At 43.2% G+C, this 27943-nt stretch overlaps 2 protein-coding genes across 3 annotated transcripts; both read right to left on the bottom strand.

Annotated features, from left to right (window-relative positions):
- Positions 1 to 29: 29 nt before the first annotated feature.
- LOC310841510 (sulfotransferase 6B1-like) lies at positions 30 to 9181 on the bottom strand. 2 transcript variants are annotated; one of them, XM_083732747.1, is made up of 7 exons: positions 7501 to 9180; positions 6128 to 6273; positions 5564 to 5653; positions 5321 to 5444; positions 4674 to 4768; positions 2747 to 2903; positions 30 to 1281 (listed from the first exon to the last, which is right to left on the bottom strand). In XM_083732747.1, exons 1-7 carry the CDS (start codon positions 7700 to 7702, stop codon positions 1151 to 1153), a joined length of 945 nt encoding a protein of 314 aa, XP_083588873.1. In that variant the 5' UTR covers positions 7703 to 9180; the 3' UTR covers positions 30 to 1150. The 2 variants fall into 2 exon arrangements, with proteins under 2 accessions (XP_083588873.1, XP_083588874.1); XM_083732748.1 differs by lacking the exon at positions 5564 to 5653 and having other exon boundaries at positions 7501 to 9181.
- Positions 9182 to 12029: 2848 nt separating this feature from the next.
- On the bottom strand, positions 12030 to 26731 carry LOC310841511 (sulfotransferase 6B1-like). The gene is made up of 7 exons (XM_083732749.1): positions 24471 to 26731; positions 19890 to 20035; positions 19266 to 19355; positions 17772 to 17898; positions 14950 to 15044; positions 14330 to 14486; positions 12030 to 12339 (listed from the first exon to the last, which is right to left on the bottom strand). The coding sequence occupies exons 1-7, from the start codon at positions 24664 to 24666 to the stop codon at positions 12209 to 12211; spliced, it is 942 nt and encodes a 313-aa protein (XP_083588875.1). The 5' UTR covers positions 24667 to 26731; the 3' UTR covers positions 12030 to 12208.
- Positions 26732 to 27943: the final 1212 nt, after the last annotated feature.

The raw sequence follows: 27943 nt of genomic DNA, 5'->3' as shown, positions 1-27943 counted from the left end.
AATAAATGATTTTAGACCACCACTTCCAATGGTTTGTAAAATAGTGTTATTTTCCAACAGCATTTTACAAGAAGATAAACAATGAGCCATACACAGTTGATAACCTTCATCCCATATCAGCTAGTTTCTTCTGCTTTTGTCTTAAGAGAGCTATTTATTTCTCTGGCTAAGTTTTCTTAAACTATTGCACACAGTAGTATGAACTACTGTGGCCACACCCTTACATAAAAGCTTTGCCTTAAATGCGTTTATCTTGGCGTTCTGAGACCAAATGCCACCCTTCAAAGTTTAGCACCTCAGGCTCTGAGAATGAGGAAGTGAGTGGGGAAGGATTTAGCACCAATTAAACTGAGCTGACTGCAGCTTCTGGGAGCTTATGACCAGAGCCTGTGACCAGGACTCATAAACAGGGGAATTTGTGAGGATGTTGAGCAGGGAAGGCCCTTGGTGCTGTCTCATGGTATGCATAGACCCAAGAGACATGGGAGATGAGGAAGCTGCTGCAGTGACCTGCAACACCTGTACCATGTTTGTCTTCCTCCCAGAGAACATGCAAAAGTACACTTGTGGCAACTGGAAATTGGTTGCCTTGTTGGAAGAGAAGGTATAGCAACTTGAGGCCCACCCAGCCCTACTTTGAGCTACAGAGCAAGAATTTTTGAATAGAGTTGAGTGGACCATGCTGGACTAGTAACACAGGTGGGGTGCCCCTAGAGAGGAAGAAGATTGCCCACTGCAAGTGATGAACCCCTGGAGGAACATGACACACAGAAGAAGGGCTGTCAGGAGCCATGCTGCATCACTGGAGCTGCAAAATGGATTCCACACGCTCACCTCACAGTTTCAACTGGGAGCTGCTTTGCAAAATTCAGTTAAATGCGAAATCTGAAGGATAACCAATTTTTATACAATAGTCCATGCACAGAGATCAAGTCAGTTTGAATTAAAATCCACAAAGAACAAATTCCTCAAGCATCCATTATTTAATCAGGTCAACCTGATTAAATATCAAAACTGCTGAAATTGCAAGACACAGGAAACATTATGGCTTCCTCAAAGTTCTGTACAAGTACACAGAAAGCGACAAAGCTAATAGTATTTCAGGAGAGCATGGAGTAGGCAGGCCGGCCTTTGAATCTAGGTTGCATCATCAGCTCTTGCAGTAAACCTCATACTTCATCTTTGCTCCGAGTTTGCTTTTGGCTAAACACTCCTTAAATCTTCTATCAACTTCTTGGCTCTGAGATTCAGAGAACAGGCTTTTCCAGTCACCAACAGATCCTGCAAACATTTAAGATAAATGACTAGTTTTAACATATATTCAGAAGGTATTTTATTAAACTGGGGTCTCTTCAGTGGGGTGGATTTGCAGTGTCATGGCCACTTGCTGGAAAGGGAAAGGGAACGCCAAGACAGCAATGAAATCAATACTGTGTGATAGCAGCAATAGGTGTTCTGCTGTTGCTCCTGTGCAGCCCCACCCTTGCCACTTGCTTAGCCTTCCCTTCCCCTCAATAGCAGCAGTGGCTCCACTGTTGGAAGGCTGTGGTTTCACCTTTGTTCCACTGAGCCTGCTGCTCCTGTTGACTCCTTTGAATATTTGTTAGCTGAAGGAGGTAACTGACCTTGACAGAAAGGAACCGTAATTGTTTGCTCCTCAGCCAAACATCACACAGCTGCTGTTAGGATTTACTATGAAACATGCACTCACCGTGCATAAGTCTCTCACACAGGAGCTGTTAATTACAACTAAGTCAAAATTAACTTTAAAAGAGGTCAGTGCATTGGTTCTCGCTTGACAATAGGGTAGACAGTTATGCAATGTCAAAAAAAAGGTGGATTTGCATACATTTAAATAAAAATACATATCACCAGATTGGGAAATATACCAAGTGACTTGTGTACTCTTTAAACAAACCTTGGACTGGACAGCCCTCAAACAGAGGACACCTTTAGCTAGAGAACGACTAGGAACAGCTCTTAAAAATAGATCACTGTCTTGTGTAAGGTAGGACTCATGGGCATCCTATTCCACAATCTCCAACCATCTCATGTGGGATGTATGTCCAAGTGATATTTGAAAAATCACCACCAGTTTCTCTTTTAAAATGTATTATCCAATTTATCCACTTCTGACACCAAAGTAGGAGACACAAAAGACAGGACTGCCTGATGGTGTGAGGGGGACCTTGGTATAGTTCCTTCTGATGGATCCCTCCCATGCCAAGTCCCCCATATAACATTGGTGCCCTCTTAGCTCTTGGAAACAGGGGGCAGAATCAAATCATTGTGGGAAATCTAAGTGGTGGCTCCCAGATGCTTTGCGCTGTCTACTACTGGGGGAAAAATATGTGAACAGGAAAGTCCAGAGCAAGCATCAGAAGTGGGTCCCAATGGGGCATCAGTAAGTTCCCCAGGATGCTGCATGTTGATACCAGAGACATGGTGATGGGAGCTATTTCTCCATCACAAACCTCAACAACCTCTGGGCTGATTTTATAGAATCAAATACAGATTCCTATTCCCATACCCTGTGTTCTTGAATGATAAATAAAAATCCAGAAGAAGAACTTGGATGCCTTGAAATCACAGGTCTGGACTGAAAATTAAACCCTTTGTGGCATCCCTACCTTTAAGAAGGTTACGCAAAAAATAACTTGATAACTTGATCACATAGTTGTGATCACTTAGCAGGCAACTATTGGTGAATAACCTTATCAACCCCCACCCCACCCTAGAAATTTACCTTTGCGGAAAAGAGCATCTCCAAATGTTCCATGAGTTTCAGTGGATTTTTGCTTCATAGCTTTGAAACTGCAATTTTCTACAACACTTTTAATTTCTTCTTCGTTCACAGAAAAACCGAAGAATTTGGCGATTTTTTGCAATCCTAAATTTGGATCCTTTCCCCCCAAAAACAAGAGATAACATGTCAAAACAGTGTATTCAGTCCTTTCATTTTAGCTGTACGCAACAGTACGTAGTACTGCCACCTTTGGGGAGGGGGAGGTGGCACGAGGGCTCTTGGAAGCATTTGTCCAGCTTAGGACAAGGAGGCACAGTGCTCTGACAGGATCCTGGAGGCCTGCTGTCTCCTTCCCAAAGTCAGGCAGGGGAGGCTTCTTCACCCAAGCAGCAGCACCCTGGTAGGTGGGTGGGTGGACAAGGGAGCATCAAGCAGCTACTCCACCCTCACCGCCCAGACTTGGCATCAGGCCATGCCCCCCACACTGGCTCCTCTCCCTGCTTGCTGGTGAGTACTGACACTTTTTTCAATAAAAAAGCACTGATTGCATCTATAGTGGGACAAAAGTAATGTGTCTGCTAAATTAACTTAGTACCATCTACTACTACAGGTCTGGTGGGTGGGGTATAAATAAATTATTATTATTATTATTACTACTACTACTACTACTACTACTACTACTACTACTACTACCCTTTTGTCAATCTGATTTAAATACCTATTTAGGCATATGGACATATACAGCTATATGCTTGAATTAGGATTGATGGGTTAATTTTTATTGAACATGTTGGCTGGCTTCCCCCCCCCCCTTTCTTTTTGTTATATGCCCATAAAATAATTTAAAAATATAAAAGTTCTAACTCTACACTGAAGATGGAGACCACCCCAAAGAATTCAGCTTTCTTCTTCTTCTTCTTCTTCTTCTTCTTCTTGCAATCCTCAATGTTGATCTTCCCCCCCCCCCAAAAAAAATAATAATAATCAAAGAGATAACATATTGCATATGTCAAAACATTACATCTATAGTGGGGCAAAATTAATGTGTCTCAACATCATCTACTACTCAGTAGTCCAAAGATTTCACTACCCTTTTGTCAATCACATTTAAATACCTATTTAGGCATATGGACATATGAAGCTATATGTTTAAATTAGGATTGATGGATTACTATTTTTTTGTGTCAGCTGGCAATGTTTTTCCCCCTTCTTTTTGTTATATATTGAAATAACATTACTCAAAACTCTGGCCAGAAGAAACCATCTCTTTGGCTTAGCTGCCAGCGTAGGCCACAAGCCTACACAACACTGTGTTATGAGCATTTCAGGAAACGGTCAGGCATGAAATGGCATGTCCGTTTTCGGATTCCTGCTCTGTGTTTGCAGTCATGGGATTGTTGTCCATCACATGACGGTGTATGTTTTCATTCCACAGAGTGGGAAGCGAAGGAGACAGAATGTTTTGGTATTACTTTGTTCCGGAAAGTGGGACTATTGTCCTTTGTTCTTTCTCTCTTTGCTATCTGATGAGAAAGAGGAAGGAGCCAAGTCAGAATGCTTCGAGTGTATTATATGTAAATAAACGTAGATTAGCCAAAGTGCTGTGCTACTGAGTTCTGTTAAGCAAACTGCAAATACTCTGCAGATCCCTAAGTGTGCTGATGCTTCTTGGTATCAGTCACTGTGATGTTCAGGCTAAAGAAAGCTTTGGAAGCTCCCGAACGACAGACCCGGAGGGAGAGAACATGCCAGTTCGGCATGTGTCTCTACCAGGGTCCTACACGAGAGTAGGACGATCCTAACAGTCCGTACGCACTCATCACAGAAAGGACATTCACGTATAAAGTGTCCTTGTGCATTTATCTCTTCGACCACATTTCACAAAGAAACCTAGTTTTGATATCCCTGGGGCTAATGTTAACCTCACCTCCTTAAGTTCTTCGTAACATATGCCCATGACATTTTCATCATCAATGTACTTGTCCCATTCTGAGACATGGTCAAAGTAGGAGCCCCAACACACTGGATAAAAAGGAGAAGAAAGCTGCATGATATCAACATTTTAACATTTAACAGACTCTCTGTTAGCGTACTCACATAAACTCACCTGCATACACACATGTGGAAACGCTCATTGTATCTGCTTTCCCATGCATGTGGACACTGATGTTTTAAGAATGCATGTGCCTGCATGTAGGTTTTTAAATGTTGAAACCAGCACTTTGAAATTAGCCTAGATACAGATTGGGAAACAGCACAGCTCATGAAGGTCCACTATCACGAGTCGTGCTGCTAGATTCTGGACAGATGGACGATACTGGCCCATCTTCAAAGGCAACCCCAGCTAAAACACATTACAGCAGTCAAGTCAACAGGTTGCCATAGCATTCATGACAGTGTCTAGGTCCAAAGTCCCTAGGAATGGTTTCAGTGGGCATATTAACCAAAGGTTAACACTCCCAGCTTCTGCTGCCACCTGGACATCAGAATCGGGGGGGGGGGGGCAGATGCAGGACCTCTTCCCATCCTGTGAACTACACTTGCATGTTTGTTTGTTTTTCAAAATAAGGATACCTTTTCCATTCATAAAATCTGTGAAATATGCATCCCATGTTGAATTAGGAAGGACAGAAAGGTTATTGTTAAAATGAAAATAAGACACCATTGTATCCTTTGGATTCCGAATCAGCACCAGTATCTGAAACACAAAGATAAATCACGCTTTAAGAATGTGCTCATAATACTCTGAAATAACATTTAAGTGAATGCTGCTGTAAAGGAATCATAGCTGACAGAATATAAGATGTATGTACTCACCTTGGCTTTACTTTTGAAAATAGATTTGGGTAGCAAATGAGGAGGGAGATGAGTTACTATGATCCTTCTCGAAGGTAATTTCGTCATCCTCTTAAATAAGATAGGAAATAAGCACTGTGGTCAATCCATTCCTTTCTTCACTACCTTGTAAATTGCATGTAACAGAAACATTTCATTCTAGATCTTTCATTGGAGTATTTTTATTCTATTTATTTAATTCCTTGCCTGCTCAGTTCCTATGGGTTGACAACATACAAAGGGCCCTTCACAAATTATCGCTTTCAGGCATAGCTACCATTTCTCTGGAGAAAATTGAATATGTGTCATGTGATAAATAAAACTCTTTTATTGTGTGCACAGTCACCCACATGTTTTTATATTTCCTATAAGGTGCCCACAGTACCTGAGGAATCCTAGCATGATGGGTGCATAATAATAATAATAATAATAATAATAATAATAATAATAATAATTAGGTGTTTTTTTAAAAAACAACAACTGTGCTTAAAATGCTTTTCAGAGATGAAATAAAGTCAGTGGTGTGCTAATTGCTGATGAACTAACCTTGAATGCATCTAGATTTCCAAACTCAAGGCGTGAAGGCACTGATAATTCCTCTCCAATAGCCTTTCTTCTTTCCTTTTCCTCTTCTGTATATTTCCCAGCTCTGATTTCCAAGCCGCTGAGCATGGTTTCAAGCCAATTTGTACCTGAAGCAGATGACTTATGTCTTATGTGTGTACTTGAGACTGGCACACATGACCACTCTGGCTTCGTGCTGCTTTTAAATATTTTGCTCATGAAAATCCCTGCTGCTCAAGGACACTGCCCACAAAAGTCCCCTGGTATCCTTTACTGGTGACTTCTCCCCAATGAGAACTGCATGGGCAGAAAGCCTCAGGGGATTGTGGTTATACAGGTAATATCCGTGTGTCGCCCCTACTGACTGACAGATGGGGACTACAGCACTATGACTTAGGGATGGGTGAATTGGTCGGTTTTGGTTTCTCTCAAAGCTTGAGATCTTTCTGAACTTTTGGAGTTCTGGATTAATTGGACTTGTTGAGATGCCAGAATGTTGAAGCAATTGGTTTTATTTCTGAAGGAACCAATGCATTAGGAATTCAGCAATGTTCTCATTTTTTCTTTCTGAATATTGCAGATATGTGCTTCAGTTCATTGGTCATCCTGCTCCCTTCACATTACATGATAATTGATACTGATAAGTTGATATATGAATAAATTGACATTGAGGACATCTCAAAACAGCAAACTTAATGTAATTGCACATACAATTCTGTCAAGACTCTTTTTGAATGGACATGTGGGCACAGTAACAGCCCCACAGAAAATAAATTGTGCTGTAGTTGCATGTACAAGCACAACAACTTTGCTTTTGTTGAAGTGTTTTATCAAACTACATGTGCACATTGCTGTCATCAGGGTGTGGGAGAGGGGAGAAGTAAATGATCTAAAGATGTGGAGAACAGAGTGGAGACATTCTATTATAAATGAACTTTTAATCTTGACTTTATTTTGACTAGATCAATAATGGAATTATCAATGATCAAACATGAATGTGTAATCTGGGGGTGAAGTCAAATCAGACAGTTCTCCATTTTTTTGAGTATATAAACAGGGAGAGTCATATAAGTACTCCTCCCATGACTCCTTCCTCATCGTGGTTGGGCTATATAGATTCATCGTAAAATCTTGGCTATATGTAACTACACCTTTATAAAAACAAAAAATTCCTTCCAGTAGCACCTTAAAGACCAACTAAGTTAGTTCTAGGTATGAGCTTTCGTGTGCATGCACACTTCTTCAGATACGAAGAAATTGTTTTTTATACTGAATATGTTCCATGTATGGTTATGTTCTTCATATACTGCCTTTCATAAGACATTTTTGTTAGGGTAGAAAATATGGCTACTCACCTGTTTTAGGATATCCTACCAAGATCACATCTTCCATTCTGGCATCAAAGGCTTCAAGAGCTTGGAAATTTTCTAGCTTGCAAACAGTAAAAGGATACAAAATCCCTTTATAGGTAAATAGCTTATCTTCTGGAGCTAGCTTGTCACCATCAGCCAACAACTTGTCCAGAATTTCAATCCCATGTTTACCTCTCATGGCCATCTTTGTGTCTGATGGGATGGGCACTTCAAGAAAACTAATATTTTCTGTATTCTGCCCAAACAGAACAAAGTCAATAGATTACCACGGTTGCAATTTGTATCTGCTGAGGCATTCAGAATGTAAAGTTACTCTTTAAACAAGGTTGCTGGAAGATGTCTAGAAAACATCTCTAGCTTTTGCATTCCCATTGCATGTTAACGTAAGGTTACCAGACGTCCCCTGGGGGACAGTCCCCAGATGTAAAAATCAGTCCCCATATAAAATCCATTTTGTTGCTCAACCCCCTTTACAACTGTGCTTTGGGGCCCTGCAGATTTCTGTTCTTTCTCTTGAGCTACTTAATATTGACATTGCTGTTGGGAAACCTTTGCAGCTCAAGGGTCACATTCCTGCAAGATTCCAGGAGCCACATGCCAGTGCTGGGCAGGATGAGAGGCCAAAGTAGACAGAGCAATGAATGCAAATTTTTACCTTTCTATAGTAGGTACACTCACACGTAGCCCACTTCAGCATTTATCCAGGTAAGCCAGAGTCATTATCAGAATCCAGCCAGATAGAAACTCTCATGAAGAGTATGAAACATGACCTGTGAGGGGGGGCATTTGAGGAGAGGAGTGTGTTGCTTGGGAGGGATATGTCCTGGAGAGATTCCCAAGGGCCAGATAAAGAGGCTTCGGGGCCATACTTGGCCTGTGGACCTGAGGTTCCCCACCCCTGATCTACAGGGAACTCCCAGGAGAGGTCATCTAGAGATGTGGGTGGAGATATCACCAGTATATGGGTGACACTCAGCTTTCCCTCTCTTTTCTGTCAGATGCAGGGGAGGCTGTGGGTGTCCTGAATCAATGCTTGGGCATGGCAATGGGCTGGATGAAGGTGGATAGACTCAATCCAGGCAAGATGACGGTGCTGTAGGTAGGTGATTCATACACCCAGCTGAATGGGGTTCAACCTGTTCTGAACAGGGTTGGCATTCCATCTAAAGAATCAGGTTCACATCCTGGGGTCAGTTACTGATCCAGCTTTGTCATTAGTGGTTAAAGGGACCTCTGTGGTTTCTTTCTATCAGCTTCAGCTGAAATGCCAGCAGCAACCGTACCTAGGTTGAGATAGCTTGGCCACTGTCACCTCCTATTCAGACTATTGTGACATGGTATATGGCAGTTGGCCTTAAGGACAGCCCAGATTCTGCAGAATAACTAATGGAACTGGGCAGTTGGATCATATTGCACTACTGCTTTGGTCGGCCAATTTAAGCTGATGGTTATTATCCTTTTAACCTGACTTGGGACCATGTTACTTGAAAGATCTGCTTCTACCATATATACCCCCCTACCAGTCATGGCATGGCTATACATTATCTCCTGTAAGAGAGGCAGCATACCTCAGAAAAGCAGTTGCTGGGAAACAAAAATACCTAACAAGTTGTTCTCTCTACAGGGCAGTAGGAACACTAGTGAAATTGTATTGTGAGTACAAGCAACTGGAGTGTTGTTTTCTAGCAGAGTTTTACAAGAAGATAAACCATAAGACAGCACAAAGAGTAATATGAAGTTGAAGACTCTTATTCCATATCAGGTGGTGTCTTCTGCTGCTGTCTCAAGAGAGCTATCTATTTATCTGACGAGGTTTGCTTAAACTTTTACACACTAGGAAGGTATGAACTTTTGGTTCCACACCCTTACACAAAAACTTTGTTTTAAATGCTTTAACTTGGTTTTCCCAGAACTTAAACCCCACCCTTTGACGTTTGGCGCCCCAGGGCCTATGAAACCTAAGAGCTCTTGCCTCTCTAGTCTGGTGTGTGGTTTCCCACAGAAGCCTCTGAAGCCCCCATGGGAAGCCCACCAGCAACCACAGGAAGGCAACGTCCCTCTTCTGCTCTTGTTTGCCAGCAAATGGGGTTCAAATGCTGCCCCTGACCGTGGAGGTAGAGTGGTAGTCATTTTGACTAGTAGCCTTATTCTCTATGAATTTGTCTAATAGCCTGAATTCTTGCCATCTCCACATCTGGTTAGTGTGAGAATGTTGAGGAAGGTAGGAGAGGATATATTGATTAAATATTATCCCTCCTCACTCACACTACTTAAGCAAACAGCAGAGCACATTCCATTGCAGATTGCTGGAAGCAAGTTGATGATTTGTTAGAATCCTTTAAATTAAGCAATGTGGTCCGGCTTGTCTGGTCTGGCTTGTTCCTGGTAAGTTTCCCCTTTATTTCCCTTTTAAAACAACAACAACAACAACAACAACAACAACAACAACAACAACAACAACACAACAGTCTTCTTTAAAAGTAAGAGTAAAGTTGACTTACATTCAGTTCACAGCAGTAATCTAAAGGTAGGCTTTATCTTCTGCTTACATTTACATTTGTGGAGAAAAGACGTCTGAGCTGGGCTGCAGACTTTCTGTCCTCTGTAAGGAAGAGCCAGAAGAGGAGGTCCATGCCCATCTACCTGGTCACACACAAGGGGAGGAGGCTCCAGAGCAGGTATGACAGGAACTGGAGCCACATTCCCCTGCGTGTCCACTCTAGGCAAAAGGAAAATGTTGCATTTGGCTGCTTCAGTGATGATACATCCCACAGTTAGGTACTGTGCAGATTCCAGCAAACTGCTTTCACCAAGACTTCTGGGACAAAGCGATAGAACCTCCATTTCTGAATATGTGAAATCCAGTAGTTATTCATATCTGTCTCCAGTCCAGATACATCTATCACTCTATTTTTTAACTTTTAAATTTGTCATATGCAAAACATAATCTGCTCAAAAAAGTAGTCTTCAAAATCGTTATACCAAATTTAAAAATGGAAATTAAAATTCTTAAACACTTTCCAGCTTAGGAAGTCTCTTTCTTCTTTCTGTTCTAGTAATTAGGTCAGGCATCCCGAATGTTTGAGGCCCTCCAGCTATTTTGGGACTACAACTCCCATCATCCCTAGCTAACAGGACCAATGGTCAGGGATGATGGGAATTGTAGTCCCAAAACAACTGGAGGGTCAAGTTTGGGGGTGCCTGAATTAGGTGAATGATACCACACAAGTCTGCTCACCCCTCTTTGTGCGGCAGCGTTACAGGATGGCAGAGGCTTCACAGGGGCCTCGACGAGGGAACTGAAACAGTGGTGACCTACTTGGTAGACGGTGGGGGCTTAAGCCCCCTCCGCCTATCAGGAACTGGATTCTAGCCTGCACCCGGCTTTGGTGAATGGGGATGCAGGCTGGGGACTTGGGCTGAGCCAGGGGGCAGAGCTGACAGAGCAGGTAGGCTTCCCTCGGATCCACCCATTGGCCATTTAAGCAGCCTGCACTTGTTTGTTCCTTCGCCGGGTTTTCTTCCCTGCCCACCCAGCCTCAGTTTCAGCTGATAGTCAATGACTTTGCTGTGGCTATGGTAGTCGCTGTTCTTTATGGGGCTGGGTAGGAATTTGCCCACCGGGCTAATTGGCACCGACCTGGTGGTTTTGCTTACCTCATAGCAATTGTCACAACCAGTTTGGCATTGGGTCAATCCTTTGTTTTGGATGGAGGGGAGGTTGTAGTCTCTGCCTGCCCCTCCAAATGCTGGGGTATCCCGTTAAAGGGATCCAGGGGGATTGGCCATGTCTGTGTGCCCAGGCAGGGTCAGGGCTGAAGGCATTCCCCCAGACGGCGGTCCCCATGGGTGTCACCCTTGTTGGGAATTCCATTCCACCCTTTGCTGCAGATATGTGGATTGTTACATGTCACATGTCTGTTTACATTCCAGCACAGATTGCTGGCATGAGTGGAACTTCCGCTCTATATTGCTTTTGTATTTTTCTCTCTCTCCGAGAAGACGGCAAAGAGAGAGGCCATGTTTTCCTTTGTCCTGATTTATTTAGAATAAATGTGTAGCTTAGTATTGTATCCATGCATCAAGCCTGATCTGTTGTGCAGTTTACACTGCTGAGTAATGTGTGCTCAAATACACTGCAGCTTAAGTCACAGACACATGTTGGAGGAGGATGACTGATGGATCTCCGCAGCGGTAAGGCTGAGAGGGGAACCACTCTGGCTGGGGCTTTTCAACCCCCAATTCCGACAACCCTATTTGATGTAAGTCTTAGGAACCCCCATCTGGACTGACCACGTCTCACTTCCGGCCAGCGGGCCAGAAGTATTTTGATTGTCCCATGCCCAAGCCAAACCTCTTTCATTTGTATTCAATAATGTTGTGGCCTGTTTTGACCCCAAAAAAACCAGCCTCATTGGACTCTTATTTGCATGGGTTGGGGAATGGGAACCTGACGCCTGGTCCTGCAAGTACAGTTTCAGTTCAGAAATAATAAAAACTGTTGGAAATAGTTGACACTTTGAAAAAAGAAATTTTAATAAATTTTACTATGAAAAATTTATCCATTTTATTATGGGCATGGAGGGAGGCATATACAAGAAAGATGTGCCTTTAATAAAACCAACCCAAACATGTCTTCCTTTATGGACAAAACTGAAGGCATGAGAGAACTGTAGCACCATTGCCCTCCTTAGCTCTTGCAATATAGGTCATACTTCAGCATCTTTCCAAGCTTAGTTTTTCCTGCAGTCTCCTCAAATTTTCTATCCATTTCTTCATTCTGGCTCTCAGAGAAGACACTCTTCCAGTCACCTACTATGCCTGCAAATATAAAGCATAATAAAGATTCTAGTACAAGAGAGAGATATTTATTGTGCCATGAGCTTTTGGTGACTGGAGTTTATCAGACACATGGAAGTGTTATCTTAAATGAAACCCCGCTTTTAATTCTCCACAACTCCACAACTACCGCCAGATGGGCCCCCGAAACTCAACCTTTTCAGGTGCCTAAAACGTAAAGCAGCTCCCCAAGTCAGGTTCACTTGGCCCCTTTGCTGCTTGTTACAGCAAAAGCCCTCTTCTGATGTCTAAGACACACACACATGGGCTAAAAGTCAGGAGGGGACCAGGGTGCACAGGAGGGGACAAGGGTGCACGGGATTGTTAATATGTTTTGGTAAACACACTTAGCATCTTCCTTGGGACTGCGATCCCCTGTGATCAGGAAGTTGGGCAGGAATACTGCATTGGAGAGTGCATGCATGCTCCTGTCTCCTGCTGATTTTCAGCCCACACACATCTGGGTGAATGCCTGAATAGGGTTGTAGAATATTTCATTTCAGTGAGCTTTAGTGGGTTGCCATCTTGCAATATGTGCTTACTTATTTTAGAGCTCCAAAGAATGTTGCACTGAGTGGTATGAAGCTGAGTGGTAAGAATGAATACAACAATTACAGCCTGGGATTGTTTGAGACTGATTATGGTTTTATGGACACCTCGTTGTTGGTAGTGATGGTTTGCTTTGTTGTTGTTTTGCTGAAATCCACCATTAATGTTTTGTTGAGAGGGTGCCCTTCAGAGGCAAAAATATATGATGATAAATATATTTGGCTCAGGACCGCAATACCTCAAGAACCACCTCTCCTTACATGAACCAACCCAGACCCTGCACTCATCATCTAAGGCCCTTCTTTGTGTGCCCTCTCCATGAAAAGTCTGTGGAGTGGCAACACTAGAACAAGCCTTTTCTGCAGTGGTTCTCCACAGGGAGGTTCAGCTGGCACCTTCATTATATACCTTTAGGCGCTAGGCAAAAACTTTCCACTTAAACCAGACCTTGAGCTGATTGACATCCAATGCCTTTTTAAATGTGTTGTGGGTGGGAGGATTCTTATTTTTATTCCCATTTTCATTATGTATTTTGTGTTTTTTATATTGTAAATCTATGGATGAAGGGCAGTGTACAAATTTAATAAATTATTGTTATCATTATGGTTATGATCATTAAAATGCTATAGCACTTAACGTAATAAAAATATCTAAACAGCTTATATTGTAAATGATGAAAACAGAACAACCAACATTCACTAAATATGTGGATGAATTCATGTGGAAAATCTGTAAGCAGAGCCCTGAAATCCAAGAGGAAAGGTAGTTTTGTGGCATATTCATGAAAACAACAGATTCTAGGCTACTTTCTACCTGATGTAACTGAAGCATTACGGAGGTGTGGTTTCTCTCCCTCAATAGAGCATCACTGAAACATACAGTCCCGATCTACATACTAGAGTGGTACAATCCAATCATAAGACTGTGCTACATTTATAGATTTACTCTAAAACATTCCACTTATAAGCTTACTTCTCATACTGCACAATGTTTTTGGAAGAAAACGTACTAGAGAAGCAAGGTATGTACTGTTGATGATAGTAATTTAACATATTGGAACAGGGATCAGCAAACCACGGTTTGCGGGTTGGATTCGGCCCAAGGGAGTCATTAAACTGGCCCCCGGCCCTTGCCACCCACTCAGTCAGTCCCTGCGTGGAGCTAAACCGGGGCAGTGCACTGTTTAGCTCCACACGGGGACTGACTTCCGGGATGCAGCCACGGCTTCCTATTGGCTGCAGGAAACTCCTACAGCCAATAGGAAGCCATAGACACCTCCTCGTCCTCCCCCGCCATGGCTCCAAAAGCCAGCGAGGAAAGAGCAGCAGGCATGTGTGCATGTGAACGAGTGCACACGCTCCTGTGCGCAGGCGATCTGGCCCACCGGCAGAAAGGTTTGCTGACCCCTGTATAAGAATGTTACCTTTACGGAAAAGAGTGTTGCCCATTTTCCCATGGGTTTCTTGGGATTTTTCTTTCATGCTGTTGAAACTGGTCTTCTCCATAATGGACTGAATATCTTGTTCCGTCACAGAAAAATTAAAGAATTCAGCTATTTTTTTTATTCCCAGAGTTGTGTTCTGGATAAAGAAAACAAGGGTGTCACAAGTGAAAAATACTGTGACCTCATGAAACTTTTCCAGATCCCCAGTTCCTGTTTTCGTTCTGCGTTCCACACAAGAGTTGTAACCAGCACATAACTTTCTTCAATCCTGCTCAGTTGTTCTTTGACTACTAAACAATATGTTTTGTAACAGAAAAATATGTGGCCTTATTATTGTTTCCAGATGTATCTTTCCTTGCAAGCTGTAATTGTTTGGAACTGTCTATGAAGAAATAGTCCTCAGTGACTTCCAGAAATCCAGTCAAAATAAGATTTAACAAATCTAGAAGTTGTATTTTGAAAGAAAACATTCATGAGCTGTTTACCAGTCAAAGAGGGTAGAGATGAGCAGAAACCATGATTTAAATCCTGTTTCAATTTCCTTCACACACTCTCCATTAGAAATGCTTTAAAAATAAATTTTAAAAAGTGTTATTTACCTCTTTTAGTTCCTCATAGGTAATAAACATAATATTTTTGTCATCCAGATACTTGTTCCATTCAACGATATGATTAAAATAAAGGCCGTAGGGAACTAATAAGAAGAAAGCAGAACATTTTATTCATGTAACAAATCTCTGATAAGACAATGATAAAGGCTTTTATGTAAAATCTGAATTCATTTTCCACAAGTAACATTTGCTTATGCAAGCTAATGTTTGGAAAGGTAGCATGTGAAAATGTTTTTCAAAATGTATTCCATGGATCTTGTTGCTGATGGTCCTATGTTATGTCTTTTATGCCAAATCCGTAATTCTACCGAGGGAAGATTAGCCTCTAGGCCAGTGGTAGCCAAACTTGGCCCTCCAGCTGTTTTTGGGCTACAACTCCCATCATCCCTAGCTAACAGGACCCCTAGCTAACAGGACCAATGGTCAGGGATGTTGGGAATTGTAGTCCCAAAACAGCTGGAGGGCCAAGTTTGGCCACCACTACTCTAGGTGTTTGGTATACAGGGAGGTACAGAGAAAATTTGCCTTAAAAACTTTGATTGGACAGCTTCCGTAGATCCAAGGTCCAAATCTGAGCCCCATATAATAACTGTGTGAGGGGTTTAGCTTGGAACACTTCCAGGACTGATGGTATATGTTTACCACCTTTTGTGTAGAACAAACATGTCAGAATGTTGGCATTTTGGGACGCTTTTTCTTTTGCACATTTCTGGTGTGCTCCCCATGACCCCATAAATTGGAAAATAAGGCCAAGATATTTGAAGACTTTGACCTGTTCAATTAGCTGGTTGTCCATGTGCCATCTATGGGCCTTATGTAGTTTCTTGAGAAAACCATGACTTTAGTTTTCTTGTAAATCACAGCCAGCTGTTCTCTCTGCTATGTCTTTTACAATGATTCATGAGGTTAATTAAGTAATAATAGTTTTCAAATGCTCTTCACTTATGCGCCTGTGCATTGTGTGCACCAATATTTATTATATGTGCTAGTTCAAATGTAATTCTTTTCACTTTATTCACATTTCTGGAAAGTCTAGACCACCACACATAGCTTAGACCACTTTGGCTTTTTGCCTGTGGTGACTGCTTGCACACAAATCACAGGTTGTCTGGGCTTGTTCTCCAAAACTTAAATTCTGTCAGCAAAGGTATGTTGCATAAAAATTCATTTATTGTTTATGATGCCATGCAAGATTTCTGGTGCTTTTTTAAAAAAATGTATTTGCAAATTTGAAAATCTAAAACTGCTCTACTGAAGATTTGTGAAACTCCAAACAGTTTACAGCAGTGTTTCCCAACCAGGCGCTATATGGCCCCCTGCCCCCACCCGGATATTCCAAGGGGGGCACAGGTGAAAATTACGTAATGAGGGTGCACAGAGGGAAGTGAAAAAGAAAAGTGTGTGTGTGTGTGTCCTGATTGGCTGGCTGGCTGGCTATCTGCTTGCCCAATCACAAGCAGGTAAGCGGGCAGTCCACCAGGGGGCCACCTAGTACTTCCTTTCGCCCCATGCATTTTCTTGGAGCAGTCCTGGTTTGTTTACAGAAGGAGAGGACAATCACGATTGCACCTGTTCTGACCCCTGCTTGTAGCTGCCACCGGTATTGGGCCAGGTGGCAGCCTGGGCCTGACTCTGCAAGGCACAGGGTGTGTTCCACCTCAGCGCCAAGTAGATCAGGGCCTTCAGATGTTGCCAAGGGGCACAGGGCTCGTTGACAGCATCAGCCTGCCTCTGCAGCCTCAGCGCCTAGCCTCATCTGGTGCTGCTGACTTGCTAGTAAATAAGTGTCTTCTTAGAAGAAAGCCGCACTGAGTTCAGTGGGCCTTACTCCCAGGTAAAAGTGTGGGGGGTTATAGTGTTTTATCTAGACAGCCAGGGCTCTTCTGGATGACAAGATCTTTTTGCACCAGGTCAGTAAGGACCGCTTGCTTTTTAAAATTCTCCCATATATACAGAACTCCCTGTGAGCCTTTTGTAGACCCTCCAAGTGTCCCTATCTTCCAGGGACAGTCCCACATTTACAGAAGTCATCCCAGTTTCTGGTTTGATGCCGGAATGCCCCGCTTTTCCTTAGGGTGTCCCTATTTTCACCAAATGTTGAAGGGTATGGAGTTATTCAACTCTTGAGCCATCTGAAGGCAGCCCTGTATAGGGAGGGTTGGTTTTTTTTAATGTTTAACATTTTATTATGTTTTTATATATGTTGGAAGCCACCCAGTGTGACCAGGGCAACCCAGACAGATGGGCGGTGTATAAATAGTAAAATTATTATTATGGAAGAGGGCGTCCCTATTTTCATTGGAGAAATGTTGGAGGGTATGCTCACAAATGTGTCCCCCTCTGTATCAAATAACTGGGGTCAAATAAGTGTTGTTTACGTTTTATAATACATGGAAGATGGCTCTCCCTTGGGAGGATCTGGACTTTCCTTCCTTAGAGGTTTCAAAGCAGAGGTTGGATGGCCATCTGTCATGGATGCTTTAGCTGAGTTTCCTACATTGCAGGGGGTTGCAGTAGAAAGATGACCTGTGTAGTTCCTTCCAGCTCTATGATTTTTCCCCTTCAGTAAAATTTCATTAAGTTCCTTTCATTTTATGTAATTGTATTTTGTATAAATTTAAAATAAAACATGTTCTATTTAGAAACGAAACATTTCCACAGGAAGGAAACCAGGTTGGAAGGCGGCCACGGTCAGAGAAAAGTTGGGAAACACTTATTTAGAGCAACATGACCTTTTCTTCTTCTTACAAATTCATATTTCTGTTGTACCTAGTCTAGAATTTAACAGGGTGAATGGCAGAGGCACATACCTATTCCATTCATAAATTCTGAGAAGAACTCATCCCAGGTTTTCTGATCAGGGACGATGCTCATGCCTTTGGAAAAATGGAAGTAGGATACAGCCGTGTCTTTCGGATTTCGAAACAAAACCAGGATCTTCAAAACAGAAAGAGGCAGAACAGGTATGCAAAACTAGGGGGACAAAGTTCATATCCGTAACACCAAAAACATAAATCATCTAAACTTTTTCTTTAATCCATAGTATGAAAATATTCATGTATTTGGCCATGAATTAATATGACGAAGTTTAGAGAAAGAGTATAAAACAAGGGGACAAACCCCTTAAAAATAATAATAATAATAATGAGATGAGCTCCTAGCTCATTGTTAGAAATTGTTCGCTGAACATGGAAGTCAATTCCTCAGAATCCCAGGTAAAAATTGTACAGGATTACAGCATCAGGGTGGAATCCAATGTAGCCCCAAAGCCACTGTTCCATCAGCTCAAGGATTTCTGCTTGTGCAACAGAAGGCCTCACCCTCTCCTTTCCTTGTAAAAGGTAAAGGTACCCCTGCCCGTACGGGCCAGTCTTGACAGACTCTGGGGTTGTGCACCCATCTCACTCAAGAGGCCAGGGGCCAGCGCTGTCCGGAGACACGTCCGGGTCACGTGGCCAGCGTGACATCGCTGCTCTGGCCAGAGCCAGAGCCGCACACGGAAACGCCATTTACCTTCCCGTTGGTAAGCGGTCCCTATTTATCTACTTGCACCCGGAGGTGCTTTCGAACTGCTAGGTTGGCAGGCGCTGGGACCGAGCAGCGGGAGCGCACCCCGCTGCAGGGATTCGAACCGCCGACCTTTCGATCGGCAAGTCCTAGGCGCTGAGGCTTTAACCCACAGCGCCACCTGCGTCCCCTCCTTTCCTTGTACTCCCCCTTAAACTACTCTGGAGTTTCCCCCAACCCTTTGGAGCAGATTTGGAGAGGACATGGGGCATGTACAGAGAGAGGCAAAGACTTTTTGAACAAGTGTAAATCCTTTGGCTGATGGGACTCCTTAGCAGAAAGCCATCCTTAGGGTGGCAAAAGCCTCTGCTTGAGACCCTGATAAACTTCTGCCATGCAGAATGCAGAATGCAACCATTCAGTGGCTGGGCATGATGCTAATGTATTCTTTAGCATTATTTTTTTAAAGCTGCAGCAAACCTTAGACTCATGGGCTGCACCTCTGCTCTCTCCTCCCTCTTATACAAAGAGACTGAAAACTTCTGCCCTTGGTTTTGAATAAAACAGTTTCCCATTGTAAAAATGAAAGAAACAAACCTAAAGTTTATTCTGACCAGAATCTGAAACAAGAGTTTGTTCATTGCCATATTTTGGTATGTAAGCCAATTTGATGAATTTTTCATGAAAAGTGGTATATAAATATTCTAAATGGATGGATGGATGGATGGATGGATGGATGGATGGATGCATGGATGAATGGATGAATGGATTGAGGAAACTTTAAGCAGTGAACTTACCTTTGCCTTCTTTTGGAAAATAGATTTGGGAATCTTTTGAGGAATGAGATGTGTTTTTATCACTCTTCTGGAAGGTAACTTCTTCAACCTCTTTAGTAACATGTTAGAAAAAAAGAGAAATGTTAACATTCCTTTGCGTGAAAAATAGCATGGTGGTTTGATTGTACTATAGGAATAATCCACAGCAAGTTTGACACGTTGAGAGCTGCTTCACATAACTCTGAATGTAACCATTTCTATGCAGAAGTAAGTCTTATTGAATTCATTGGAGTTCACTCCCTGGTAAATTGGGTTAGGATTGCAGCCTTAAATATTAGGAAGCCAGACAAGGCACAGCTGAAGTCACTGGTTTTTGTCTCTGGCTTGTACAAGCTCATCCAAACAAAAATGCCCAGAAGAGGTTCTGAGTTGAGCTTTGGCACTGAGTTGAGCTTCGCCACGGAGAAACTGAATTCAAAGCAGGGAAGCAAGCCACACCAATGTGTTCTCTCTACCCACCCCAATGGCACTAACTCATCAAACTGACTGCATATTTCTGGAAGGCAGTAGGTTGGAGAAGACCATGTGGTATCTCTCATGTCATTCAAATGCATCAAGCTATGCACTATTCTCGCCAATACTGACCTCAAACTTCCCGGGATCTCCAAATTCAAGGTATGGCAGTAATTTTAATTCTTTCTCTATTTGCTGCCTCCGCTTCATTTCTTCTTCATCGTATTTTCCAGATACGGCTTCCAAGTCTTTTAAAATCTGACCAACCCAGTTAGTACCTGAAGGAATGCCAAAGGACTGTTAGAAATCACAGAAAGAGACTCCTCATACCTACTGTAACATAGGCCTTGCATCACTATTGCACAGCCAAAGGATCTTCAGAAACGAGATTCATAACCATGGAATTTGAATGTAGTTGTGGTGTTAAAGAATAGTAAAGGTTAAGGGACCCCTGACCATTAGGTCCAGTTCCGGACAACTCTGGGGTTGCGGCGCTCATCTCACTTTATTGGCCGAGGGAGCCGGCATACAGCTTCCGGGTCATGTGGCCAGCATGACTAAGCCACTTCTGGCGAACCAGAGCAGCGCACGGAAATGCCGTTTACCTTCCCACAGGAGCGGTACCTATTTATCTACTTGCACTTTGACGTGCTTTCAAACTGCTAGGTTGGCAGGAGCAGGGACCGAGCAACGGGAGCTCACCCCGTCGTGGGGATTCAAACTGCCAACCTTCTGATCTGCAAGCCCTAGGCTCTGTGGTTTAGCCCACAGTGCCACCCACGTACAATCAAATTGAATGTTACGGGAGACTCCAAAAGGGGTAGGTTGTTTCGTTTTGCAGATGAATACAACATAGCAGGTGGCGCTATGGGGACGCATGTGGCACTGTGGTCTAAACCACTGAGCCTCTTGGGCTTGCCAATCAGAAGGTCAGCTCTTCGAATCCCTGCAGTGGGGTGAGCTCCTGTTGCTCAGTCCCAGCTCCTGCCAAGTATGCCAAAAAGTGCAAGTAGACAAATAGGTACTGCTCCAGCAGGAAGGTAAATGGAGTTTCCATGCGCTGCTCTGGTTTCAGTATTCCATTGTGCTAGAAGCGGCTTAGTTATGCTGGCCACATGACCCAGAAAAACTGTCGGCTCCCTCGGCCTGTAAAGCGAGATGAGCGCCGCAATCCCGGAGTCGTATGCAACTGGACTTAACTGTCAGGGGTCCTTTACCTTTACCTGTTACAGCATAGATAAGACCATATGTGTGCAGTGGTTTGCTTTTTTTTTTTTTTTTTTGCAGGGCTGATAATGAGGCTGACTGGTTCTTTCCCCTAGACCTAACTTAAGAATGATGTCCATTAACCTCTCCCAATTCAGATCAGGGTCCCCTCTGTAATAAACAAAATCTGCCCTTATTCCCTTATGGGGGACACAAAAGGCCTTATAGAGTCCGTTGTAGGTTCTCCATCAGTAGGAGAAAATAGCGGAGGCCAACCAGAGAATATTGAGAAGCAAAGCAGCTAGTAAGCCTGATCTTTATTGAACTGTTGCAACAGAGTGCCTTCCTCACACGCAGGTAAGGAGGAGGACCCAGAACCAAGGTGTGCCTGCCCTTATATAGACATTTTAAATTGCCTTCCTTGGAGCTCAAGACCACCCCTCCATACTTCATACATACATCACAGAAAAGGTGGTCTACAACAAAAAATTTAATGTTTTTGTTTTTCCTGTCTGCCAGGTTATCTGATAATGCCTTATCTGATTGCCTTTCCTCGTAGTCTGGCCATTCCTTTGAGATGGTGATTACCCACTTCCTGAGACAATGGGAAGGTTCCCTTACCCCCTCTCTCCTTGCAGAGAAAACATTTGGTCAGTTTGGGAGTCAAAATGGTTTCAGGGCGGTCTTCCTGTGCTGCTCCAGACATGTGGTCCACATATCTATGTATGTGCTTGGTTGGTACATTTATGAACATTTTATATATATATAAGACCTTATTTTTTTATTTTAATCCCCCCTTTGGGGCTTAATTTTTTATTTCACCACTGTCACTCTGTTCCTTTGAATTCTGCCTTTATAGATCTACCGTATTTTTCGTCTTATAGGGCGCACCGGCCCATAGGATGCACCTCTTTTTTTTGGGGGGGAATGAATAAAAAAAATTATTTTCCCCCCAGCCGCGGCTGCCCCCCCAAGCCTTGCGCACACCTGCCCGAAGCACGGGGCACCCTCCGGAGGGCTCCGTGTGCTTCGGGCTGCAGGCTGCCGCCCCAAGCATCGCGCGCCCGGCGGGACCTCCCGTCGGGCGCGCAAGGCTTGCGGACACTCGCCGGGGCTGCAGGTTGCTGCCTGCAAGCCTTGTGAGCCCGCGGGACCTCCCACCGGGCTTGCAAGGCTTGTGGATAGCTTCCTGAAGCCTGGAGAGCGAGAGGGGTTGGTGCGCACCGATGCCTCTCGCTCTCCAGGCTTCAGCGAAAGCCTCCATTCGCCCCATAGGACGCACACACATTTCCCCTTCATTTTTGGAAGGGAAAAAGTGCGCCCTATGGGGCGAAAAATACGGTATGTTTTCTTATATATCTCTGTTTCTCTAGGTCCATGGGCTTTGCAAGAAGTAAAGTTGTGATGGAGCTGAGCAGGGCAGAATGATTTTATTGTATTGAACCCTTCAGGATTTTGTCTATACACCAATAAAAGGTTTGAGATTGAGATTGAAAAACAAAACAATGTTACACTTGCCAATAGGGTGATGCCCATGAGAGGACACCCCATTTGTGGAACAGTCTCCCCTCACATATCTTGTTGATGCCAACTCTGAGGGGTTTTAGGTGCCTTGTAAAATATATTTTTATTTATTTAGGCATTTTGTTAGCCTACTGTGAGGAGGGGTGTAATGAAGCAGGGTGGATTTGATTTAAATCACTCGTCAGTAAGACTTGATTTAAATCATTTTTATTTATTTTTACAGAAAGACTCATTCTTGCTGGTATAATCTTAATATTTACAACCAGATGAATGTTTCATTTTTGGAATAATAAATTTTCAGAGTAGTTTTTACAGTTATATCAAAAATTACTGATTTGGTTGTACTATTAGAAATATATAGACGGTTAATTATGAAATTATTGTGAGGTTTAATAAGTTAACTGTTTATATTTGGACAACATTTCTGCTGTACTTTATGGGAAGAAGAAAAACAATCATTTCCTTAATAACAATTTAAACAATTTATTTAACTAAAGCAATAACATGATAGCATATGTATCCATGTTTGTTAACTGATGTGGTTAAACTTTTTTTTAAAAGAAAAACTTAGACTGAGTTTTAGCACACATGAAAAACTTAAATCCTTATTTCCTGATGAATAGCCTTTGGACTATAACGTAACTTAAATAGAAAACTATTTTTAGAAAGATTTTTCCTCCAAAAGCATTTTACAGTCATACCTCGGGATAAATACACTTCAGGATAAGTATTTTCGGGTTGCACTCCACGGCATCCCGGAAGTAACGGAGCGTGCTACTTCCGGGTTTTGCTGCTCACGCATGCGCAGACGGTCAAAATGACGTCACACGCATGCGCGGAAGTGGCAAAACACGACCCACGCACGCGCAAAGGCGCAGTCACGTCTTACATTCTGTTCAGGATGCAAACAGGGCTCTGGAACGGATCCCGTTCACATCCTGAGGTACTACTGTATTTTAAAAATCCAATTTAAATTTAAAAATCCAATTTAAATAAAAAAATCTAATTTTTTTTTAAAAAAACCATTGATTTTTATCCACCCTGTAATGAAATGTAACAGGGTGTAACACGGGGCGAGGTTCTGCATGCTCTGCCAACATGTGAGAGGGCTAGGAACAGAACCCCCACGCAAAATGGTCGCTGCCTATATATGTGTAAATAAACCATATACCCTCCTGACACCACTCCACATTCTCTGCTGTGCCTCATTCCAAAACAAACACGAACCCTGGGTAAGCGCCTGGAACCCCTGGAATCTCGCACTGCTCAGAGATTGGGGTGCAACAGTACGCGTGCAAGGACATAATTGGGATGGATAATGCCCCCCCACACATACACACACCTGTGCTGCATCTCATTGTAATGCTTATAGAACTTGGCATATTTATTTCCATGCTTATTAATGCATATCATTTAACATGTAGGAGGTTTTTAAAATCATAACTAGCTAAATCTCATTTTGCAAGCCCTGTATTTCTCCCCACCCCACCCCCCACCCCTTCTCTTAAATCATGGGTAGGCAAACTAAGGCCCGGGGCCAGATGTGACCCAATCGCCTTCTCAATCCAGCCTGTGGACAGTCCAGGAATCAGCGTGTTTTTACATGAGCAGAATGCGTCCTTTTATTTAAAATGCATCTCTGGGTTATTTGTGGGGCATAGGAATTCATTCTCCCCCCCCAAAAAAAAGCCCGCCCCCCCACAAGGTCTGAGGGACAGTGGACCAGCCCCCTGCTGAAAAAGTTTGCTGACCGCTGTCTTAATACAAGTGTTTTGTCTTTTTCTTTTGAGGCACTTTCACCAAGAGAGCTCGCTAAATGTTTCACAACTAGGTTTCTGCTGATTAAAAAAAGGACGTGGTGTTAATTATAATGAGAACCTTAATATTATAATATAAATGCTTTATTATTATTATTATTATTATTATTATTATTCTCTCTCACACACACACTCCAAGTATTTCTTGCAAGACGAGCATACTCACCAGTTTTGGCGTATCCCACTAATACCACATCATCACTCCGAGCTTCAAACGTGTCAAGAATTTTCATTGTGTCGGGACAACAGACTATGCTAGGATATAAACTCCCATCATGCATAAACAACTGGTCTTCAGGAGCAGCCTTTCCAGCTTCTTCCAACTTCTTGTCCATAATTTCCTTCAATCCTTCCTGAGACATGATTGTGCAGGATAGGAGACTAGTGCACAGGTAGACTGAGATCTCAGCCAATAGTGAAATAAAAAAATATAATTATAGAGCCATCGTCTAGTCACGTGCTAAAGAATAAGTTGCCGTGCCTTCCTTGAAGAAGAGAACTGGTTACAGATTAACTCTGAGTTGGTGTTTGGAGCGCAAGAAAGGACTCTGACCTTTTTCTTCCAGCCTGCACGGCATTTAGTGAGGGTGCGGCCAATTTGTGCTGAGCCAGGACACTAAGAAATGTTTGTTTCTGAGAGAGAAAATTGGCCAGAGGGAGAGGGAGGAGGGGTGCATTCCCTGGAAACATGCAAATAGAAGAAGGCAGTTTTCCTTGCTTCCACCCACGAGGAGGAGTTAGAAGTCAACTTCTAAGCTGAGATTTCAACATCTGGAACTCCAAATTGGACAGAAGCACGCACATTACTGGGAGTGGAACTGCTTACAATAAACTCGTACTCATGCAATCCATTTATTTTCATTATGCTGGGCAGAATCCTGCTCTTAACTTTCTGGATAATGCAAGAGGAGCTGTTTCTCCTCCCCCTGCCTTTTTCTCAGGATGATGATGAAATTTCAGCAGAAATTTACTTTACTTAAGGGGTGTGTGAGAGTGAGTGTCTTCTTCCATTATACTGTTCTAGATTAGGGACACACACACACACCGAAACCCTAGAAATTAATAAATGCTAGGATTTTGATTATTTGGGATGTGAAGGGAGAAATACCGGTACCAGTTGCAGAGGAATTCCACATGGAAGGCCACATTTGGCCTATGGGTCTGAGGTTCCCCACCCCTGATCTACAGGGAACTCCCAGGAGAGGTCATCTGGAGATGTGGGTGGAGATATCACCATTATGTGGTCTACTCTTGGCTTTCTCTCTGTTTTCCATCAGCTGCAGGGGAGGCTGTGGGTGTGCTGAAGCAATGCTTGAGCATGGCAATGGGCTGGATAAGGGTGAATAGACTTGATCCAGATAAGATGAAGGTGCTTTCAGTAGGTTACTCTTAGACCCAAGTTCTCCGTAGAGGTTGTGCTCCTTCTAAAGGATCAGGTTCACAGTCTGGGGTCAGTTATTGATCCAGCATTGTCACTGGAGGTTCAAGAGGCCTTTGCAGTTTCTTTCTATCAAGTTCAGCAACCATACCTGGATGGAGATAGTTGGGTCATAGTCACCCATTCTCTGGAAACCTCCCATTCAGACTATTGCAATGTTTTGCTGTGTGTCATTCTGCCTTTAAAAAGAGAAACAGCCCAGATTTTGCTGTTGATCCAAAATAGGGCCACAAGATAACTTACTGCAACTATGCAGTTGGATCATATGACAGTGGTACCTCGGGTTAAAAACTTTATTCGTTCTGGAGGTCCGTTCTTAACCTGAAACTGTTCTTAACCTGAGACACCACTTTAGCTAATGGGGCCTCCCCCTGCCACCGCACAATTTCTTTTCTCATCCTGAAGCAAAGTTCTTAACCCAAGGTACTATTTCTAGGTTAGCGGAGTCTGTAACCTGAAGCGTCTGTAACCTGAAGCGTCTGTAACCCGAGGTACCATTGTACACCACTCCTTTGTCAGGTAGACTGGCTCCTTGTCCATATATTTGTATTTTTATGTTGTGAATTGCTCTGTGATCTTTGGATGAAGAGTGGTATACAAATTTAATAAATAAATAAGGACCCAGTTAAAGGGTTAGGACCCTTTAAGGCAGGGGTTGGCAAAGTTTTCCTCACCTGGGCTGGTTCACTCCCGCGGAGATTGCTCTGTGGGCCGGATTGTATCTGCGCATGTGCAGACGCGATTTCCAGCATTTGTGTCAGCGCAGATGTGATTTTCGACATCTACGGATGTGCAGAGGCGATTTCTGGCACCACGGAAGTGAGTCCCTGCTCCGCGCTGCATCAGTTTAGCACAGCGCGTGGGGACTCACCAAGCGGGCAGCTCGGTTTGGGGGTGGCTCATGGGCCGTTTAAACAACCCCCGTGGACTGCTTGTGGCCCTTGGGCGGCAGGTTGCCGACCCCTGCTTTAAGGTCTTTGTGGCCTGTGATCATGTTACTTGAAAGATCACTTTCTTTCATGTATGGCCACTAGTCATGAATGGCCACAGTGGTACCTTAGTTCCCGAACAGCTTAGTTGTCAAACAAATCGGCTCCCGTACGCCACAAACCCAGAAGTAAGTGTTTTGGTTTGGTTTGCGAATGTTTTTCGAATGTTCTGGAAGCACCTGCAGCCAATCAGAAGCTGCACCTTGGTTTTCAAATGGTTTCAGGAGTCGAATAGAGTCCCGGAATGGATTAAGTTCAAGAACCAAGGTACCACTGTATATTATATCCAGTAAGAGAGGTAGCATACTGTAACTCAGAATAGCAATTGCTGGGAAACAGTAATACCTGACCATTTTCTCCCCTTAGAGGGTAGTAGAAACATAGGTCAAAGTGTTGCTGTGAGCACAGGTAACTGGGGCAATATGTCCCGAGAGCATTTTACAAGAGGGTAAACAATGAGAGTGCAAAGGGTAGCACGGAATAAGGCAATTGATGACCTTCACCCCATAAGCAAGCTTGTTTCAGAGCTATCTGATTGCCTTCACTGGATTTTTCTTAAACTATAGCATACTAGGAGTATATGAACAGCTTTGACCAGACCCTTACATAAAAGAATGCTTTAATTATGCTGGAAGCTGCCCAGTGAGGGTGAGGCCAGAGAACTATCTATTTGTCTGACTAGGTGTGCTTAAACTTTTACACACTAGGAGGGTATGAACTTCTGGGACCACACCCTTACAGAAAAGCTTTGCTTTAAATGCTTTAACTTGGTGTTCCTGGAACTCAAACCCTACCCTTTGAGTTTGGAGCCCCAGGGCCTATGAAATATAAGAAGAGCTCTTGTCTCTCTAGTCCGGCATGTGGTTTCCCACAATGGCCTCTGAAACCCCCATGGGAAGCCCAGCAGCAGCCCTCTTCTGCTCTTGTTCTCCAGCAAATGGGATTCCAGTGTTGCCCCTGATCCTGGTAACCATTGTGACTAAGAGCCTTGTTCTCTATGAACTTGTCTGATGTCCTTTTAAAGCCAACTGAATTATTGCCATCAGCACAACTTGTGGTAGGACATTCCATAGCTGGACAATGCGCAATGCAAAGAGGTGGGAGCTGGATGGGACTAACCTGATTCAGCTCTGCCTGCCTGGATGCTCTCGGCAACACCAATCCAGGCCAGAGGGTCAGGAGAAGGCATTGTCATAGTTCATAGAACTAGTT

Source organism: Podarcis gaigeae, assembly GCF_964106915.1.
Source record: "Podarcis gaigeae genome assembly, chromosome: 3".
NCBI classification, from domain to species: Eukaryota; Metazoa; Chordata; class Lepidosauria; order Squamata; family Lacertidae; genus Podarcis; species Podarcis gaigeae.
This window is presented reverse-complemented; position numbering and strand designations above follow the sequence as displayed.

Excerpts from the sequence above, each read along its gene's own strand:
- LOC310841511 (XM_083732749.1), bottom strand. The coding sequence starts at position 24,666 with ATGTCTCAGGAAGGATTGAAGGAAATTATGGACAAGAAGTTGGAAGAA. Across the intron at positions 20,036-24,470 it reads AGTGGGATACGCCAAAACTG|GTACTAACTGGGTTGGTCAG; the intron begins GTGAGTATGCTC and ends GCATTCCTTCAG. Across the intron at positions 17,899-19,265 it reads TTTTCCAAAAGAAGGCAAAG|ATCCTGGTTTTGTTTCGAAA; the intron begins GTAAGTTCACTG and ends TCTGTTTTGAAG.
- LOC310841510 (XM_083732747.1), bottom strand. The coding sequence starts at position 7,702 with ATGGCCATGAGAGGTAAACATGGGATTGAAATTCTGGACAAGTTGTTG. Across the intron at positions 6,274-7,500 it reads GGTAGGATATCCTAAAACAG|GTACAAATTGGCTTGAAACC; the intron begins GTGAGTAGCCAT and ends CATCTGCTTCAG. Across the intron at positions 5,654-6,127 it reads GAAATCTAGATGCATTCAAG|AGGATGACGAAATTACCTTC; the intron begins GTTAGTTCATCA and ends ATCTTATTTAAG.